At 48.2% G+C, this 21,088-nt stretch overlaps 1 protein-coding gene across 4 annotated transcripts in view; it reads right to left on the bottom strand.

Moving 5' to 3' along the window:
* The window catches only part of MTA3 (metastasis associated 1 family member 3), a 256,836-nt gene that overhangs the window by 182,266 nt on the left and 53,482 nt on the right, over window positions 1-21,088 (bottom strand). For 2 of the 4 annotated variants that reach the window (XM_039479074.2, XM_039479075.2), the window contains exons 1-2: window positions 4,660-4,834; window positions 2,948-3,015 (exon numbers count right to left, since the gene is read on the bottom strand). In XM_039479074.2, the coding sequence (XP_039335008.1) occupies window positions 2,948-3,015; window positions 4,660-4,687 (96 nt within the window). In that variant the 5' untranslated portion in view covers window positions 4,688-4,834. Of the gene's footprint in view, window positions 1-2,947; window positions 3,016-4,659; window positions 4,835-21,088 lie in introns of those variants that run through there. The other 2 variants (XR_012516895.1, XM_074396521.1) reach the window with 2 other exon arrangements.

Genomic DNA, 21,088 nt, shown 5'->3' with positions numbered 1-21,088 from the left:
GTGGTTCATGTCTGTAATCCCAGCACTTTGGGAGGCCAAGGCGGGTGGATCACTTGAGGTCAGGAGTTCAAGACCAGCCTGGCCAACATGGTGAAACCCTGTCTTTACCAAAAATATAAAAATTAGCCAGACATGGTGTGGGACACCTGTAATCCCAGCTACTCAGGAGGCTGAGGCAGGAGAATCACTTGAACCCAAGAGATGGAGGTTGCAGTGACCAGGGATCATGCCATTATACTACAGCCTGGGCAACAAAGTGAAACTCCATAGCAAAAAAAAAAAAAAAAAAAATTAGCCTGGGTGACAGAGTGAGACTCTATCTTCCTGTCTCTGGAATAAAATAAAAATAAAAATAATGCAGAGTCCTCAGGATATTCCCAAAGCAAACCAAGGTCTCAAGGCTCTTTAAACTAAGAATGTCCTAGTAAGGCTTGGCTTCCCAGGACAAAACTGAACAAGTCACCAGATGGCATTTGAGGGGAAGGTATTAGCCAGATAGACCCAAAAATGTTAACACTATGAAGTCTCATAAGCCACATAACCCTCAGAGTAGTCTGGAGGAAAATAAAACATCGCTGTGGCTATGGCTTTTTTTTTATGTTGCCAAACAGCACTGACATGGATATAGTTTTAAAAAATAAGTATGTGGGCAGGGCGCGGTGACTCACACCAGTAATCCCAGCACTTTGGGAGGCCAAGGCAGGTGGACCACCTGAGGTCAGGAGTTCAAGACCAGCCTAGCCAACATGGTAAAATCCTATCTCTACTAAATATACAAAAATTAGCCAGGCATGGTTGTGCAAGCCTGTAATCTCAGCTACTTGGGAGGCTCAAACAGGAGAACCGCTTGAACCCAGAAGCAGAGGCTGCGGTAAGAACAGCGAGAGCGAAATTCCATCTCCAAAAAAAAAAAAAAAAAGCTACTTTATTATAACAAAACCATATTCTTTTTTTCTTTTGAGACAAGGTCTCACTCTGTTTCCCAGGCTGGAGTGCAGTGGTGCAATCACAGCTCACTGCAGCCCTGACCTCCTAGGCCCAAGCAATCTTTCTCAGCCTCCCAAGTAACTGGGACTATGGGCATGTGCCATCATGCCTGGCTATTTTTTTTTTCGGTGGAGATGGGCTTTCCCTATGTTACCCAGGCTAGTCTCAAACTCTGCACTCAAAAGATCCTTTCACCTTAGCCTCCCGAAGTTGGAATTACAGGCGTGAGCCACTGACACAATTTGGTCTAGTCCAGAATCTGACAAATTCCCTTCAATATTATGTTCCCTAGCTTCCTCTTTCTAAACCTAGAAGAGGAAAATTTTTTTTTTTTTTTTTTGAGGCGGAGTTTCGCTCTTGTTACCCAGGCTGGAGTGCAATGGCACGATCTCGGCTCACCGCAACCTCCACCTCCTGGGTTCACGCAATTCTCCTGCCTCAGCCTCCTGAGTAGCTAGGATTACAGGCAGGGGCCACCATGCCCAGCTAATTTTTTGTATTTTTAGTAGAGACAGGGTTTCACCATGTTGACCAGGATGGTCTTGATCTCTTGACCTTGTGATCCACCCGCCTCGGCCTCCCAAAGTGCTGGGATTACAGGCTTGAGCCTCCGCGCCCGGCCGGAAAATATTAATTCACTAAAAAGGGAGAAATACATATTATGACTCTATTTTTTTTTTTTTGACTCTATTATTTTTTTTCTGTCGCTTACTGCAACCTCCGCCTACCAGGTTCAAGCAATCCTCCTGCCTCAGCCTCCCAAGTAGCTGGGACTACAGGCGCCCACCACCACACCTGGCTAATTTTTGTATTTTTGGTAGAAATGGGGTTTCACCTATTGGCCAGGCTGGTCTCAAACTACTGCCCTCAAGTGATCTGCCTGCCTCAGCCTCCCAAAGTGCTGAGATTACAGGCGTGAGCCCCTGTGCCCAGCCCATTACGACTCTAAATATAAAAAGGGTCTGAGTTACAGACGTGAACTGCTCTTTCAGCAATTTGAAGAAATCTGCAGACTTTTAAATACTCAGTAACAAAAAAGCAAAAGAATATTAAGAATTCGGAATCCTGTATAACTCTCTAAAATCTCAACTTTTTTTTTTTTTTTTGGAGTCTTAATCTGTTGCCCAGGCTGGAGTGCAATGGCATGATCTCAGCTCACTGCAACCTTCATCTCCCAGGTTCAAGCGATTCTCCTGCCTATGCCTCCTGAGTACCTGAGATTACAGGCACATGCCACCATGCCTAACTAATTTTTTCGTACTTTTTTAGTAGAAAAGGTGTTTCACCGTGATGGCCAGGCTGGTCTTTAACTTCTGACCTCAAGTGATCCACCTGCTTCAGCCACCCAAAGTGCTGGGATTATAGGTGTGAGCCACTGCACCTGACCTCAAATCTCAACTTTCAAAGAGTCTGGGACTGAAAGTAGAGCCACCTCTTATGATCTTTACCCAGTTTATTTTTTATTTAATTTTTTTTTTTCTTTTTTTTTTTTTTTTTGAGACGGAGTTTCACTCTTGTTACCCAGGCTGGAGTGCAATGGCACGATCTCGGCTCACCGCAACCTCCACCTCCTGGGTTCAGGCAATTCTCCTGCCTCAGCCTCCCGAGCAGCTGGGATTACAGGCACTCACCACCATGCCCAGCTAATTTTTGTATTTTTAGTAGAGACAGGGTTTCACCATGTTGACCAGGATGGTCTCGATCTCTTGACCTCGTGATCCACCCGCCTCAGCCTCCCAAAGTCCTGGGATTACAGGCGTGAGCCACCGCGCCCGGCTAATTTTTTAAAAATAGAGATGGGGGTCTCACTATGTTGCACAGGCTGGCCTCCCCCTGCCCACCCTCCCAAAGTACTGGAATTGCAGGCAAGAGTCTCTACGCCAGGCCACCCTTTACCTAATCACCCGTCAAGGAAAAACAAATATTTTTAACATTAAAATTAAGAACACTAAGTGTATACCTTGTTGAGTTCTTCTATCCTTCTTATTAGGTATGGGTTGCTGGAGGAATTCTCAAAGTACACATAATCTGTAATTAAAGGAAGTACAGAACTTAATCTTTTCAACAGAAAGTTCAGATTTGTCAATCCATGGCTTTTAATGTTAGGCAATTCACATTTGAAATTAAGCTCATAATTCATTCACTGGTAAAAGCAAACAGCCTTAATACATTCTCTCATCTGCCTACGATTCACAGACCTTTATTTTCTTGGCATTTTCATTTCAATTAACGTTTTATCAGGTTCTCCTAGACTTCTGTCCCAATATGTCATTTCTTTAATAATAAACAAAAAAGGCATCTCTTATCACTGTGTAGTTAGGGCACACTAAACGTGTCCTCTGTACTGTAACTACTTCCACATCTTTTTCCTCCAATCCAATTTGCCCTGGAGACTGCTTCTCACATAAAACTATTGACCTAAGACACATTCAGAGCATGGATAAAGGCTTCACAGTCCAACCTACATTTCAATCACTACTCAAAAAAAAAAAAAAAAAAAAAATCAGGTGAGCAGAGCAGGTAAGAGGAAGAACACTGACAAACTTTTCCACTGCTCTACCTGGGAAGTCGAGAAAACAGGGGGGCCAAGGGGATCACTTCTAAGAGGGAAAGTGCTCTGGGGGTGATACCAGAATGTTTTTTACCCTTTTACCATATTTAATCCAAATCTATTTAATGTCTTGTGGTTAAGAAATTGCTGCAGGCTTTCAACTAAAAGGATAAAATTTTTCAAGTGTGGCTTTTCGTCTCATCTAATAGGCTCACCGGAAACTTCCCACTGTGTGTTTATCTGAAAGGCAGGGCTGTGCTGTTATTGTCTTAGTGGCTCTTTCGCGGCTCTCTTCTGCAAAGTGGCCTCATTTAGCCAGGCCATTCCCACCACTATCCATCAGAAGCTCGGCTAATGAGCAGAGAAGGAAGAGCCGGTCTCTCATACAAACACGCCACTTATCTGAATTATTATTTTACCAGGAAAGAGGGAGGAGGGCGTCGTGAGTAGGGAGAAAGTTTGTTTGACCTTATTTCTCTCTTCCGCAGAAGACTGGGAAGGAGGCAGGCGGCAGAGCAAACGTCCAGGCAGAGCTCAACTCTCCACCTCCGGCAGAGGTTCCCAGGCCCCACCAAGCCCCATTTGTGGGGGGCTGGACCAGAAACGAAACAGGGGAGGCGAGGAAGAGGAGGTGCAGGGCCCCGGCCCGCTAACAGGCCGGTCCAGCTGCGCCCCTGGCTGGGCCCCCACCCCCACCCCAGACTCCCACTGAGGGGGGAAGGAACAGGGGAGAGGATGTCCCCCCATCCTCTCCAGCGCCTAGAAGCCACGCGAGGAGACGGCCACAGTCTCAGGGGGCTCGACGGGCCCTACTCCCATGAAGGTTTCATGGAGGGGGGGGGGCGTCTGGTCATTCGTACCCCCAAGTAGAGGCCTGGCCCTAAAGACGGGGTGGGGTGAGAGGGCGAAGGTGGCCCCGGCCCCTCGCGGGCCACCGTGGGGGGAGGGGAGGGAAAGAGTGGGGGTGGGGAGCCCCGGCCCCTCTGCGGGCCCCGGCACCCCCGCCCTCTGCGCCCTCAGCCCCCGCACCCTTGGCTCCCGGCAGTTGGCGTGCGCTCGCCCCGGCCCCCCGCTCCCAGAGCCCGCTCCCACACGGGCCGGGTCGGGCCGAGCCTGCCTACCTCCGACCCGGTACATGTTGGCCGCCATGTCCGCCCGCCCGCCCGCGGAGCCCGAGCCGAGCCCCGCCCGCCGCCGCCGCCGCCGCCGCCTCCTCAGCCTCAGCCTCAGCCTCAGCCTCGACCGCCGCTGCCGCTGCCGCCGCCGCCGCCGCCGCCGCCGCTGCCGCCTAGCCACCGGGGGGAAGGGAGGGAAGGGAGGGGGCGGGGGAGGGGGAAGTGAAGGGGAGGGGACGCCGAGGGGTGGGGGCTGGTGCCCGCCCCCAGCGCCAGGCTAGCGAAGCCGAGTGGGCCGGGCCGGGCTGGGGGAGGCCCGGAGAGGCTCGAGCGCGGTGGGGCCGGCGGGAATTGGGGGAAGGGGATGGGGAGCGGGAGTGAGGGTGGGGGGGCCTTGTTGGAAGTGGAGGGCCCTGGAGCCAGGGTCCTGGCCGAGGCGGAAGTCTGGACTCAAATGCGGACCAGGGGGTGTTAGAGAACTGGAGTCGGGGCTGGGGCTCAGCTTCCCCCCAGCGCCTCTTGCCCCACCCAGGGTATCCCATCACCTGCCCACCCGGAGACAGGTCCTCCTTCCCTGCTTCCGTCCGTGGGGAACCCCCGTGTGCCTGACCTAGTAGGCAAGCGCCAGTCTCAATGCAAACTGTTAGATGCAAATTAGTGTAAGCAGCATGGTTCCTTCCTTCTGGTGAGGTCCATGGGGCCAGCCTGGTACCTGGAGGTTCTGGGGGCAGGAAGACCCCGCGTGCTTCCCGCCTCGCCAGAGACCCAGCTGGAGACAGAGCTAGAAAAACTCCCTTCTAGGCCACTCTAACTGCGCCATCGTTCATCCCAACTGAGCACAACCAGCTCTCCAACACCCAGATAAAGGTCCTGGCTCTAGACAGGCCCCATATATGCAGTGCTTGTTCTTTTGGGGATAAGGGACCTTGAGGAGTGGGGGGCTTCCTTTGTCGTTGGGGAAACAGGGCTCTACAGTTCACAATCACCACCACTTCCAAGAAGAGGAGATGCTGTTCAATCAGCTTGATGTTGATAGACACTTAACTGGTTATGTGTCTAAAGCTTCTAAATGGTTATTGTCCCAGGCCAATTCTAAACAACCTCTGTTTTCACGGCCTTCCTACTCTCACAGAAACAAAACAAAAAAATGTTGAATCTTAGCTGGCTATCCCCCAAACGACCAAAAATAACTTTCTTTAGAGAAGACAATCCATTCCAAAGTACTCCCAGACATCACTGCATAATAAACACGAAGATGATTTACTGGTGTGGTGGCTTGTTTGCAATGTCTTGTGATACACAGCTGTGTGCTGCCAACTTGAGTTTGAGGTCTGTGCGGGGGTAAGAGGGGCCCCCAGAAAAGAAGTTGTGTTTTGGTTGTTTGGTGGTGACATTTGTGATGGTCCCTTATCACAAAGTATTGAGATGAAAAAAATGTTCTGCATAGCTGAGGCAAAGTATACAAATAAATAACAAAGCACCGTTGAATTATATTGACTCTATGACCTATTTCCTTGTCTATAAAATGGGGACGCTAATTCCCCTTCATAGGTGTGGAAAGGATCAGTTGTGGTGACATCCGAAAGGTTTGTAAACCAGGGAACACAGAGCACCATGCAAATAACAGGTGTCTCTTGCTTTTCTTTTTAACTCAAGAAAACCTCAGATTCCCAAGGGTTTTCTGCTGTGTGTCAAAATATGAGCCATGTGTCAATTTCTGACTCAGAAAAGAAAGCAAAAGTGTTCTGTTCTGCAGATTGCATAGCTGTCATTCAACATTTACCAGAGATCCCACCAAAAAACATTCTGACAAAACTGACATCACCCCTTTCTGAGCTGACACATAAATAGGTTGAATAATTCACCTGGAATCACACAGTAAACTGGCAGCAATATTGGGATTATAAATCAGCCCTTTCCTCTGGCCTAGAATGTTCTGAACCACAAAGTCTTTCTCAAGTGCAAAGGCCGCCTAGAAACCATAAAGTGCAAAGAAGTGGATCGCGAGCTTTATGGTGTTTTCGCATTAATTTTTCATCAGCAATTTCTCCTCCTCCGAAATATTTCCCTGTTTTTGTTAATTCATTGTGTGTCTGTCTCATTTCCCCAGCTTAGTGCTCTTGCCAGGTGTTTATGATGACTGTGCTAAACACAATAAATGGTGAAAGATGCCAAGAAAACTCCTCCCTAAGTCCCCTTAGGAACAGCCTTATCCAGAAGCCCCTGCCCCCACCATGAAAAGCCTCACAGACTTGAGGGGGAATAGCAGGGGGTAATGATGGTGGCAGAACTTGAAACCGTTTTTGACTTTTTTTTTTTTTTTTTTGAGATGAAGTCTCACTTTGTCGCCAGGCTGGAGTGCAATGGCACTATCTCGGCTCACTGCAACCTCTGCCTCCTAGGTTCAAGCAATTCTCCTGCCTCAGCCTCCCAAGTAGCTGGGATTACAGGTGCATGCCACCACACCTGGCTGATTTTTATATTTTTAGTAGAGACAGGGTTTCACCATATTGATCAGGCTGATCTCAAACTCCTGACCCTGTGATCCTCCCACCTCAGCATCCTAAAGTGCTGGGATTACAGGCGTGAGACACCACGCCCGGCCCATTTTTTACTCTAGATTCTATATCTTAGCCTCTTCCATCTCCAGCTCCTAGGCCGAAGTCCTCTTACACTTCTGAGCTGACATAGTAGATGCTCAGTGACTGAAGAATAAATACCAATAAATCATGGACTCAGAGAATCAGAAGAGCTGAATGCAAGGACTTTGTCTATGTCCTAATTCCAGAGACGTTCACACATCAAGGAGTTCAGCAAATGTTTGTAGATTGAAAGAAACCTTCCAACCAAAGAAGGGTGGAAAAGCCTGCACTTTTAAAAAAGCAAAGGCACCTCTCCCTTCTTAGCTGCATGGTTTAGACCACAAACTTGTCATCAACTAGCCCATTAACTTCACTCCTAGTTTGGCAGTTTAACTATAAGACCCTGAGCAAGTTACTTAACCCCTCTGAGCCTCAAGAGGGGTTACAAAATGTGGCTATGGATTGATACCTACCTCAAAAGCTTGTGGTGACTTTTTTTTTTTTTTTTTTTTGAGACCGAGTTTCACTCTTGCTGCCCAGGCTGGAATGCAATGGTATGATCTCGGCTCACTGGGACCTCCACCTCCGAGGCTCAAGCAATTCTTCTGCCTCAGCCTTCTGAATAGCTGGGACTAAAGGTGCCCACCACCATGCCTGGCTAATTTTTGTATTTTTGGTAGAGACAGGGTTTCAACATATTGGCCACACTGGTCTCAAACATCTGACCTCAGGTGATCCGCCTGCTCGGCCTCCCAAAGTACTGGTACTACAGGCATGAGCCACCATGCGCGGCCTAGTAAAATTTAAATATAGAAGGTGTTTGGCACTTGTTGAGAGTTTCATATTTTTTAGGTCCCTTCTCTCTATTCCAATTACTGTCATCACTAAAGAAGAGGTGTCTCTCAGGCCATTCCAGAAATCCCAGGGCCAATCCTGCCCTTCCAAGGATGAAATTTCCTTGCACAGTTGTTGCAGTTAAAGATCCACGTATAAGTTAGTTCTTCACCATTTAGTTGAAAAGAAGTGGATGCAGCAAGAAAGCTATAGGTGGCTAGGCATGGTGGCTTATGCCTGTAATCCCAGCACTTTGGGACACCAAGGCAGGAGGATCATTTGAGCCTGGGCAACATGGCAAGACCTTACCTCCACAAAAAAAAAAAAGAAAAGAAAAAAAAAAAAGCCAATTGGTGCACACCTATGGTCCTAGCTACTCTGGAAGAAACTGAGGCAGGAAAATAGCTGGAGCCCAGGAGGTCAAGGCTGTGAGCATGTTTGCGCCATTGCACTTGAGCCTAGGCGATAGAGCTAGACTCTGTCCAAAAAAAAAAAAGAAAGGGAAGGGGGAAGAGGAAAGGGAAGAAGGAAGGGAAGGGAAGGAGCAAGGAAAGGAAGAGGGAAGGGAAGGAAAGGGAAGGGGAAGGGAGGGAGAAGGAAAAGAAGGAGAGGGAAGGAAGGAAAGGAGGGAGGTAGGGAGGGAAAAAAAGAAAAAGAGAAAAAGAAAAATAGGGAAAGAGAAAAAGAAATGCTTTAGGTGGCCGGGCACGGTGGCTCAAGCCTGTAATCCCAGCACTTTGGGAGGCCGAGGCAGGTGGATCACGAGGTCGAGAGATCGAGACCATCCTGGTCAACATGGTGAAACCCTGTCTCTACTAAAAATACAAAAAATTAGCTGGGCATGGTGGCGCGTGCCTGTAATCCCAGCTACTCGGGAGGCTGAGGCAGGAGAATTGCCTGAACCCAGGAGGCCGAGGTTGCGGTGAGCCGAGATCGCGACATTGCACTCCAGCCTGGGTAACAAGAGCGAAACTCCGTCTCAAAAAAAAAAAAAAAAAAAAAAAAGAAATGCTTTAGATGAATAGGGGAACTGGAGAGTCGGTTTTTTGTCTCAATGTAGGGATAGAGTTTTTATATGTGTGAAAAGTAAAAAGAGATTGATGCTGGCCGCAGTCTGGGAGCTTTATGATACTGAACCCAGGAAAGAAGCCTGGCGGTCTAAAATGTAATTAATCTGAAACTAGAGGCCAGGCTTTGGAAAAGGGACTTTTATCTTGTTGGTTTGTGTTTTCCATGATTTATTTCTCTCTTCTTTTTCCTTTCATTCTTTTCTTATTTAGTAAAATTCTTTTGGAAAAGGCCAGCCTATCTCATATTCTAAGGAGGTCCTGGGTTTTGTTCTTTGTTTTTTGTCTTTTTTGAGATGGGAGTTTCACTCTTGTTCCCCAACCTGGAGTGCAATGGTGCAATCTCGGCTCACTGCAACCTCTGCCTCCCGGCTTCAAGCAATTCTCCTGCCTCAGCCTCCCAAGTAGCTGGGATTAGAGGCATGTACCACCATGTCCGGCTAATTTTGTATTTTTAGTAAAGATGTCAGGCTAATTTTGTATTTTTAGTAAAAATGGGGTTTCTCCACGTTGGTCAGGCTGATCTCCAACTCCCGACCTCAGGTGATCTGCCTGCCTTGGCTTCCTAAAATGCTAGGATTACAGGTGTGAGCCACCGTACCTGGCAAAGGCCTGAGTTTTAAAGGCAGAGGAACATATCCCAAGAGAAATGTAGGCATGTGATGGCAAGAATCAAAGCAGAAGAGCCCCAAAGAGACAGGAAACCAGAACTGGGAGTTCTGTGGCTTCTCTAGTCATGGGGCTGCCTCTTCCATCAATCCCCTGTGCTAAAAACATGAAATCCAGGACCAATCCCTAAAGGGATTGATCTGTAGCTTCCCTAGCAATAGAGCTGCTTCTTCCATCGATCCTCTGTGCTAAAAACATGAAATCCAGGACCAAACCTAAACCGATACTTTGGTTTCAGGAAGTACGTGTTTTTGGATCCCATAGTTCCTTCATGCCCTCAAAGGGGAGCTAGCTCAGCCATTCATTTGGAGGCTTCCACAAGAAGGTTCCTTCTCCAGTAACATTACCTGTAGTTAGTAGAAAAGTGACTAAGTCACCGTGGGGACAGAAATGAACCCCTGGGTGGTTAACCTAATTGACTCCAGCTTTTCTCTTTTTTAACTACTGTAGATTTGAATATGAAATTGTTGGTCTGGCACCGTGGCTCACGCTCATCACTTTGAGATGCTGAGGCAGGCAAATCATCTGAGGTAAGTAGTTTGAGACCAGCCTGGCTAACATCGTGAAACCCAGTCTCTACTAAAAATACAATTAGCCAGGCATGGTGGCACGCACCTGTGATCCCAGCTACTCAGGAGGCTAAGGCAGGAGAATCACTTGAACCTGGGAGCTGGAGGTTACAATGATCCGAGATCGTGCCACTGTACTCCAGCCTGGGCCACAGAGTAAGACTCTGTTTCAAAGAAAAAGCCTGGGCGTGGTGGCTCATGACTGTAATCCCAGCACTTTGGGAGGCCAAGGCAGGTGGATCACCTGAGGTCTGGAGTTCGAGACCACCCTGACCAACATGGTGAAACCCCATCTCTACTAAAAAATACAAAATTAGAAAGGCCGGGCGTGGTGGCTCACGCCTGTAATCCCAGCACTTTGAGAGGCCGAGGCAAGTGGATCACGAGGTCAAGAGATCGAGATCATCCTGGTCAACATAGTGAAACCCCGTCTCTACTAAAAATACAAAAAAAAAAGAAAAATTAGCTGGGCATGGTGTCACGTGCCTGTAATCCCAGCTACTTAGGAGGCTGAGGCAGGAGAATTGCCTGAACCCAGGAGGCGGAGGTTGCGGTGAGCCGAGATCACTCCATTGCACTCCAGTCTGGGTAACAAGAGAGAAACTCCGTCTCAAAAAAAAAAAAAAAAAAAAAAATACAAAATTAGGCTGGGCGCAGTGGCTCACGCCTGTAATTCTAGCACTTTGGGAGGCCGAGGTGGGTGGATCACCTGAGGTCGGGAGTTCCAGACCAGCCTGGCTATCATGGTGAAACCCCATCTTAAAAAAAAAAAAAAAGTTAAAAAAATTAAAAATAAAATAAAAATACAAAATTAGGCTGGGTGCAGTGGCTCACGTGTGTAATCCTAGTTCTTTGGGAGGCCGAGGTGGGCAAATCGCCTGAGGTCAGGAGTTTGAGACAAGCCTGGCCAACATGGCAAAACCCTGTCTCTACTAAAAAATGCAAAAATGAACTGGGTGTGGTGGCCTGCACCTGTAATCCCAGCTACTCAGGAGGCTGAGGCAGGAGAATCACTGGAACCCAAGAGGTGGAGGTTGCAGTGGGCCAAGATCGTGCCACTGTTTTGTAGCCTCTAGCCTGGGTGACAGAGCAAGACGCTGTCTCCAAAAAAAAAATTAGCCAGGCTCAGTGGCTTACGTCTGTAATCCCAGCCTTTCAGAGGCCAAGGTGGGTGGATCGCTTGAGGTTGGGAGTTTGAGATCAGCCTGATCAACAGGGCAAAACCCTGTCTCTACTAAAAAAAAAAAAAACAAAATTAGTCTGCCATGATGGCAGATGCCTGTAATCCCAGCTACTTGGAAGGCTGAGGCAGGAGAATCACTTGAACCCGGTAGGCAGAGGTTGCAGTGAGCCAATATAGTGCCATTGCACTCCAGCCTGGGCAACAAGAGTGAAACTCCGTCTCAAAAAAAAAAAAGAAAGAAAGAAAAAGAAGCCGGGAACGGTAGCTCACACCTGTAATCCCAGTACTTTGGGAGGCCGAGGCGGGTGGATCACAAGGTCAGGAGTTCGAGACCAGCCTGGCCAAAATGTTGAAACCCCATCTCTACTAAAAATACAAATACAAAAATTAGCTGGGCGCGGTGGCACATGCCTGTAATCCCAGCTACTCAGGAGGCTGAGGCAGGAGAATCGTTTGAATCTGGGAGGCAGAGGTTGCAGTGAGCCAAGATCGCGCCATTGCAATCCAGCCTGGGTGACAGAGTAAGACTCTGTCTCAAAAAAAAACAAAAAGAAAAAAGAAATGGCTGGGTTCTAGAAGCTTTGTGGAAGGTACTAAAAAAAGAAAAGAAAAAAAAAAAACAAATTTTAAACCGATGGCTGAGCAGTATAAGGGTTATAGGGTCAAGAAAAAGAATGAATGCTAAAGGGCAATGGGAAGTGTTGAAGGGATGGGACAGGGAGTAAGGTGTTTGTATGGGCGGTTCAGGCTGCAGTACAGACAGTGGATTAGAAAGGGTGGAGCGTCCAGACCAGATCAGTTGGGAGGTTGGTGAGAAGGGGTAGTGGTCTGGCCTAGGGTAGTGGCAATGGGTTATGAGAAGTAGATGGTTTTAGACAGAGGTAGGAGGCAAGAGGTATTGGATCTGGTAACTCTAGGGAAGCACAGAGTGAAAGGGTGGTGACAAGGCTCATGGGGAACTGATAGAGAGGGGTAAGTAGAGATCCGTGAGCAAAGCATACAGGAGGAAAGGCAAGTTGGGGAAGGGGATAGTGGACAGGTTGTGTGCTGGATGGGCTGTGTTTGAGGTACCTTTGGAAATACCCAGTTACATGTCTTCTCTTTGGGAAACAATTGGATCAGGCCTGGTGTTTAGAAGAGAGATCTGAGCTGGAAATAGCCACTTCTGGTGTCACCATCGGCCCAGAGCCCAGCCTGTCTGGTCTAAGGAATAAGCCAAACCCTGGCCGCAGGGAAAGAAGCAGGTTCCCTGAATCCTTCAGGTTGGGTGGAAACAGGTTTGGCAGGTCAGGTTCAGGAGATCAGAGTCCAGGTGCAAATGTGCAAATAGGCAGAGGCTGGGCAGAGCCACATAAGCCACTGCCCAAGGCAGACCAGGATGCCAAAGGGGAATGCCCTGGGCTGACCATCTCACTAGGGCCAGCTAGCAAAATTGTCAGCAAGCATCCACAGAGGGTTCTGCTTCAACCCTCACTCCTTCTTTCTTCCCAGCCCTGAAAAGCAGCTGGGGTGGGGAGGGGGAGGGAAGATGGAAAGAACAGAAGGAGATGGAAAGGGACATAGCCTGAAAAAGCGAATCTGACTCATTCCTACCTCACCCTCTTGCCTCTAAGATGATATAGTGGGTTGAATGGTGGCCTCCCCAAAAGACATGCCCACCCAGAACCTCTGAATATGACCTTATTTGGTAAAAGGGTGTTTGCAGATATAATGAAACTAAGGATCTCAAGATGAGATTATCCTGGGTTAGGATGGACCCTAATGACATGTGTTCTTTTAAAGAGACAGAAGAGGAAAGACACAGAGAAGAGGGGGCAACCTGTGAAGGGAGAGGCAGAGATGAGACTTTTGCAGCTGCAAACCAAGGAGTGCCAGGGGTTACCAGCAACCACTGAGTATTGGGGAGAGGCGTAGAATGGATTCTCCCCCCTGCAAGACTCCAGAAGGACTAACCCTACTGACACCTTGCTTTCAAGCTTCTGGTGGGTAGAACTGTGAAAGTGAATTGTTTGAAGCTACCCAGTTTGTAGTAATTTGTTACAAGAGCCTTAGGGAACTCCTATAGATGATATCCACCCCTCAATTTTAAGTATACGTAGATTCAGCCAGAAAACTCTTAGAGAACTATACAGTATACAGAGACTAAGGTACACCGAAACAAAATAAGAGAATAAAGAGAAATACACAGAGAAAGAAGGGGGCCCCTCACCCCTCACGCTGTTGCCCAAGCTGAGTGCAGTGGCATCATCTTGGCTCACTGTATCCTCTGCCTCCCGGGTTCAGGCGATTCTCCTGCCTCAGCCTCCGGAGTTGCTGGGATTACAGGCGCCCACCACCACGCCCAGCTAATTGTCTTTTTGTTGTTGTTGTTTTTCTGTAGAGACAGGTTTCACCATATTGGCCAGGCAGGTCTCTAACTCCTGACCTCAGATGATCCTCCCACCTCGGTCTCCCAAAGTGCTGGGATTACAGGCATGAGCCACCGCACCTGGCCCAAAACAAATTTCTGTTAGGACTTCCAGGTGCTTATAGACACCTGCTTGGAAGTATTAGATAGACAACTGGATCTGGGCTCTGAAACTCAGCAGAGAGGCCTAGACTAGAGATGCAAATCTGTGAGTCGCCTCCCCCAAAGACAGTGGAGAAGTGAGACTGGTGAGATTAAAAAGAAGTTGAAGAAGTTGGAGACTGGTGAGATTACCTGCCAGGAGTCGGAGTGTGGGTGGAGAGGAGGGCAGAGGCCTGAGCCCTGGGGCAAGTCAACATTGAGAGCAAAGGTTGGTTCTCTACTCTAGCTGCTCCAGGGGAACTACTCAGACAAGGCTGAGCCCCACCCCCAGAAATCCTGATTTAATTAGTTTGAAGTAGGTCATGGGTTTTAGTTAAAAAAAAAAAAAAGAAGAAGAAGAAGAAGAAGAAGGCTGGGCACAGTGCCTCATGCCTGTAATCCCAGCACTTTTGGAGGCTGAGGTGGGCGGATCACCTGAGATCAAGAGTTCAAGACCAGCCTGGCCAACATGGTGAAACCCCACCTCTACTAAAAATACAAAAAAATTAGCCAGGCGTGGTGGTGGGCGCCTGTAATCCTAGCTACTTGGGAGGCTGCGGCAGGAGAATCGTGGCTCATGCCTCTAATCCCAGACCTTTGGGAGGCCAAGGCAGGCGGATCTCCTGAGGTCAGGAATTCGAGACCAGTCTGACCAACATGGAGAAATCCCATCTCTACTAAAAATACAAAATTAGCCCAGTGTTGTGGCCCATGCCTGTAATCCCAGCTACTCGGGAGGCTGAGGCAGGAGAATCGCTTGCATTTGGGAGGCAGAGGTTGCAGTGAGCAGAGATCACACCATTGCACTCCAGCCTGGGCAACTAGAGAGAAACTCCATCTCAAAAAAAAAAAAAAAAAAAGAGAGAGAAAGAAAGAAATCCTGAGATGATTCTGCTCCGTAGCCAAGATTGAGAGCTATGCAGGTAGTGATGAGGAGGAAATCCACAAAGAGGCAATGGGGGGCATTGAGGGAGGTACGAAAATAAGTCCGAGAAATAAAAAAGTGAGCTGGGCATGTTGGCGTGCACCTGTAGTTCCAGCTACTTGGGAGGCTAAGGCAGGAGAATCGCTTGAACCCAGGAGGCGGAGCTAGCAGTGAGCCAAGGTTGCGCCATTGCACTCCAGCCTGGTGACAGAGCAAGAATCTGTCTCAACAAAAAAGAAAAAAAGAAAAGAAAAAAGACAGAAAGAAAAAGAAAAAAAAGTCAGAGCAGTACCATTCCCAGAAGCCAGGTGAAAAAGAGACAGGTCCAACCGACAACAAACTGGAGCACAAATCAACACTGGATTTGGCCAACAGATACCAACTTCCCTGCTATCCTTTGGTGGTTCTTGATTCTTCAGGTGCTAGGCAGCTCAAAATAAATTGGTAGGGTTGGCTCGAGTGTAGATAACTCCAAGGACTGAAAGAGGGACAATGAATCCCCCACGTCCCCTGCCAGACTGAGGAATAGAGCCTAGAATTTGCTCTTTTTATCAGCCCCCATTATCTTTATCTGTAGGTTTGTAGCTGCTGCCCTTTCTATAAGAGACAGAGGGAAGTTTATTTGCACTCTTGATTTCAAAAAGGACCTATGTTGGAGAGCTCAAAGCGAAACTTCGAACTCCTGGATAAATAAATCATTGTTTATGTCTCCATTTATCTCTGTAAAGTTTCAGAGGAAAAAAGCAAGAGTATTACAGAGCCGCTTCAAGGAGCTGCTTTTACAAAGCCAGGTCAGGACTATATTATTAGTGGCAACTAACGCAATGTTTCATGTTTAATTGCACAGATCAGAGCACTGAGCAGGGCACCTGGAGGCAGTTTGACCTTTTCAAGGCTTTGGTAAAGGACACCCAGAACCTGTCCAGCCAAGTCCTATCATTGGTTCCTTTCTGTAAGAAGAGACAAAGTGTCCGTCTTCTGGAAGCCCTGACTCCCCCACCCTACCTCCACCCTCCAGGCTTCTAGAATAATGAGGTGAAATCTGGACTGTGATTTTTTTTCTTTAATTTTTAAATTTTTATTTATTTATTTTTAGACTCTCCCTGTCACCCAGGCTGAAGTCTCTCCCTGTCACCCAGGCTGAAGTACAGTGGTGCAATGTCTGCTCACTGCAACCTCCTCCTCCCAGGTTCAAGTGATTATCCTGCCTCAGCCTCCCAAGTAGTTGGGATTACAGGCATGAACCTCTGCGCCAGGCCTTTTCTTTTAAATTTGTGGGTACATAGTAGGTGTTTTATGTTGGACTGTGTTCTTGAAATGAAGGGTAGAGTCCATGTTAGAAACTAGAATTCTGGAGGCAGAAGGAGAGAGAGGTTTCCATCCCTTCACCGGGACTCCTTCCTCTGCCCCTGATCTTGGCTGTCTCCTGAAATCTGGAAATCTGGTGCCCTTGTCCTCTGCTTCACACTCACATGGAGCCTAAGCTGGACCTTTTCTAAGGGGCCTTGAAGTCTCCCCACCAGGTCAGAGCAATCCTGAAAGCAGAGTGGGGACACTCTGCAGCGGTGATGCTCCTACCAATATAGCCCCCACCAATATGGCCCCTTGAAGACCCCTCAGATCTGGGCTGGCATGGGGACCACTTGCTTGTCACACTGACTCCCTCCAGGAGTGGTTTACTGGCTGAAGCTTGCAGAGCTCAAGACTGACTTCTCTATCTTGGCCTAGCTTCACCCGAAGCATCTGCAGCAGCGGGCAGGCTAGGAGACTTGAGGGATGGGGTGACTCCCGGCCAGTGGCATGTTGCTGGGATTGGATGCATTATTTATGGTGCTGGTGTCAGCATGGCTCCCAGGCACCAGGGGAAATGGAAAAGGCACTTGGGCCAGTTCTGATTAAACTAAATATTTAAACAGGACTGAAGAACTGAGGCAAAATCCATTTTTCTTCAGTAAGGCAGAGAGCGTCACAAATGACTTCCAGGCTGGGGACTTGGTAAACACCGTCCAGAACATAAGGGAAGGACGGCCCTGATCTAGGGCTCTCCTCCAGAATCAGCTCCCAGCTTCCTCTCTGAAGCAGATCTATAGGCTTTCGGGGGACTCTGGGGTAGGAGCACAGGAGGGGCGATAGAGAAACAGAAGAATGAGACTGGGAGACATTGGAACTGTCAGGTTGGATGCATGCCTCAGGCTACCTTTTTTTCCCCCAGGGATCTCCCATCTCCTCTTCTCAAAATAACTGTGCTACTGAAATTGCCTATGTTGTCACCCAGGCTGGAGTGCAGTGGTAGGATCCCGACTCACTGCAACCTCTGCCTCCTGGGTTCAAGCAATTCTCCTGCCTCAGCCTTCCGAGCTGCTGGGATTACAGGTGGCCGCCACCACACCCAGCTGATTTTTTTGTATTTTTAGTAGACACAGGGTTTCACCATGTTGGCCAAGCTGGTCTCAGACTCCTGACCTCAAGTGATCCACCTGCCTCAGTCTCCCAAACCATTATCCTTTTAATCAACTGGAAGAAAGGTAGTAGTGTGTCAGACAGCCATGAACTCACCATCTTGTTCTGATTCTTCCTATCCCACCTGATACAGGTCCCAATCAGGAAGCTGACCTCCCGCTGCACACAAACACAGGGGAGACCCTTCCCAGAGAGGCTGTGGGAGAGCAGGGCCCTCTATTTAGAATATCCACGACTCTCCAGATTTGAGGAAAGAAGAGATCTCAAAAGGAGATTTTTCAAGTGGGAAGAAATAGCTGTCATTCGGGCTGGCTTTCCCTGCTGCTTTTTTCCCTCCCTGTGGGTTCCCTCACTTGCATCTCAACAGCAGTCACTATCCCTGGCCCTCAGGGATGTGCTTTTTCTCAGTCTCTGCATGAATAAGTGCCCTTTTCCTTCTTTCCGCTAAGAACAGCTGAGACAGGCTGACATTTTCCAAATTAACTTTTTATCAGAATTTGAGAAAGAAAAGGAAGTAACTGCAGAAAATACAAATGCATCAGTTCAATTCAATTCAGCACTTATTGTGATTCTTACATCAAGTGTCATAGTCTGGGTTACCTTAATAAATAAAACGGAGTTCTGGAATTCAAGGAGTTTAGCATCCAATGGAAGAGGCAGGCATGAATAGATAACTAGTTTTTTGTTTGTTTTTTGAGACGGAATCTCACTGTGTTGCCCAGACTGGAGTGCAGTGGCATAATCTTGGCTCACTGCAACCTCCGTCTCCTGGGTTCAAGTGATTCTCCTGCCTCAGCCTCCAGAGTAGCTGGGATTACAGGCACATGCCACCATACCTGGCTAATTTTTAACAGAGATGGGGGTTTCACCATGTGGGCCAGGCTACTATGAAACTCCTGATCTCAGGTGATCCACCCATCTCAGCCTCCCAAAGTGCTAGGATTACAGGTATGGGCCACTGCACCCAGCTGATAACTAGATTTTTTGTTTTTGCTTTTGTTTGAGATGGAGCTTCGCTCTTGTTGCCCAGGCTGAAGTGCAATGGCGTGATCTCGGCTCACTGCAACCTCTGCCTCCCGGGTTCAAGCGATTCTCCAGCATCAGCCTCCTGAGTAGCTGGAATTACAGGCCTGTGCCACGACATCTGGCTAATTTTGTATTTTTAGCAGAGACCATGGTTTCTCCATGTTGGTCAGGCTGGTTTCAAACTCCTGACCTCAGGTGATCCACCTGCCTCAGCCTCCCAAAGTGCTGGGATTATAGGCATGAGCTACTGCGCCCGATATCTAGTTTTGTTTTGTTTTTTTTTTTTTTTTTGAGACGGAGTTTCGCTCTTGTTACCCAGGCTGGAGTGCAATGGCGCGATCTCGGCTCACCGCAACCTCCGCCTCCTGGGTTCAGGCAATTCTCCTGCCTCAGCCTCCTGAGTAGCTCGGATTACAGGCAGGTGCCACCATGCCCAGCTAATTTTTTGTATTTTTAGTAGAGACGGGGTTTCACCATATTGACCAGGATGGTCTCGATCTCTTGACCTCGTGATCCACCCGCCTCGGCCTCCCAAAGTGCTGGGATTACAGGCTTGAGCCACCGCGCCCGGCCGATATCTAGTTTTAATCAAATAAAACAGAGGCCACAGTAGCCCAGCATTGGGAGCAATTCATATGGTCTGCTGTAGGGGCAGGGCTAGTGACAGAAGGCATTGAGAGAAGGTGATATTTGATCTGGACTTTCAATTGAAATAAAAGGGCCTTATCTTATACAGAATCAGAAAGGATGTTACAAATAGAAGGAACAGCACATAGGAAGTACTTTCATGACATATGAGAACCAACTAGACAACTGGGTCAAGGCCAGCTATAAAGGCCTTGAATGCCAATGTGGTAAAATAAGAAATGTATTTGGTCTTTGTCCTAGATTCCTGGCACAGAGTTCCCAAAGCTTGTGGAATTTTCTGAGTGATAGATATGTTTTTTGTTATTCATCAAGAATCCCTTTCACACCTCGGTTTATTCAGGGTAGAGCCCCTGGTACTCTTAGGATGGGGCTGCTCACAAGGAAGACCAAGGGATACGAGACTTAAATGCTCAGCCTCATCCACCAACCACAGAGAAGGCCAGGTGGGTGAGGCTGGAGATAATACGTTACATAAAAACAAGATTTTCTTTTGTTTTTAAGACAGGGTCTCCCTCTATCACAAAGTCCCCCACTATCACCCACTGGAGCGCAGTGGCAAGATCATGGCTCACTGTAGCCTCTACCTCCAGCCATCCTCCCACCTCAGCCTCTCGAGTAGCTGAGACTACAGGAATGCACCACCACACTGGACTAATTTTTAAATTTTCTATAGAGATGGCATTTCTCTATGTTGCCCAGGCTGGTCTGTAATTCCTGGCCTCAAGAGATCCTCCCATTTTGGCCTCCCAAAGTGCTGGGATAATAGGCCTAAGTCAATGCACCTGGCCTGGAGCCACAAGACAAGATGAACTCCCAGACTGCTGAACACATGGAGGTGCTAAGAGGGTGGTGTGCCCTGGAGAGGATGTGGAAGTTCCATACCCCTTCCCCCGTACCTTGCCCTGCAGCCTTCATCTGGCTGTTTACCTCTGTCCTTTATTATATCCTTCATAATAAACTGGTAAACATTTTCCTGGGTTCTGTGAGCCATCTTAGCAAATTATTGAACCCAAGGAAGGGGTTATGAGAACCTCAGTTTGTAGGTGGTCAATCAGAAGCATAAATCACAGTCTAGTTGCGATGGCTCACACCTATATTCCCAGCACTTTGGGAGGCTAAGGTGAGTAAATGGCTTGAGCCCAGGAGTTCGAGACCAGCCTGGGCAACATGTCAAACCCTTTCTCTCTCTCTTTTTTTTTTTTTTGTTTGTTTGTTTGAGACGGAGTTTCCCACTGTTGCCCAGGCTGAGTGCAATGGTGCAATCTTGACTCACTGCAAGCTCTGCCTCTTGGGTTCAAGCGATTTTCCTGCCTCAGCCTCCTGAGTAGCTAGGTCTACAGGTGCATACCACTACGCCAGCTAGTTTTTGTATTTTAGTAGAGACAGGATTTCACTATATTGGCCAGGCTGGTCTCGAACTTGTGATCTCATAATATGCCCTCCTCAGCCTCCCAAAGTGCTGGGATTATAGGCGTGAGCCACCACAGCCAGCTGTCAAAACCCTTTCTCTACAAAAAATACAACACTTAGCTGAGCACAGTAGCACATACCTGTGGTCCCAGCTATTCAGGAGGCTACAGTGGGAGGATCACCTGAGCTTAGGAGGTTGAGGCTGTAGTGAGTCATAATGGCGCCACTGCACTCCAGTCTGAACAACAGAGTGAGACTTTGTCTCAAAAGAAAAAAAGAAAAAGATTGTCCGGGCGCAGTGGCTCAAGCCTGTAATCCCAGCACTTTGGGAGGCCGAGGCGGGTGGATCACGAGGTCGAGAGATCGAGACCATCCTGGTCAACATGGTGAAACCCCGTCTCTACTAAAAATACAAAAAATTAGCTGGGCATGGTGGCACATGCCTGTAATCCTAGCTACTCAGGAGGCTGAGGCAGGAGAATTGCTTGAACCCAGGAGGCGGAGGTTGCGGTGA

The sequence above is a fragment of the Saimiri boliviensis genome, chromosome 1, assembly GCF_048565385.1.
Source record: "Saimiri boliviensis isolate mSaiBol1 chromosome 1, mSaiBol1.pri, whole genome shotgun sequence".
Classification (NCBI taxonomy): Eukaryota; Metazoa; Chordata; class Mammalia; order Primates; family Cebidae; genus Saimiri; species Saimiri boliviensis.
Note: the sequence above shows the minus strand (reverse complement) of the source record. Positions and strands in the feature narration are given on the sequence as shown.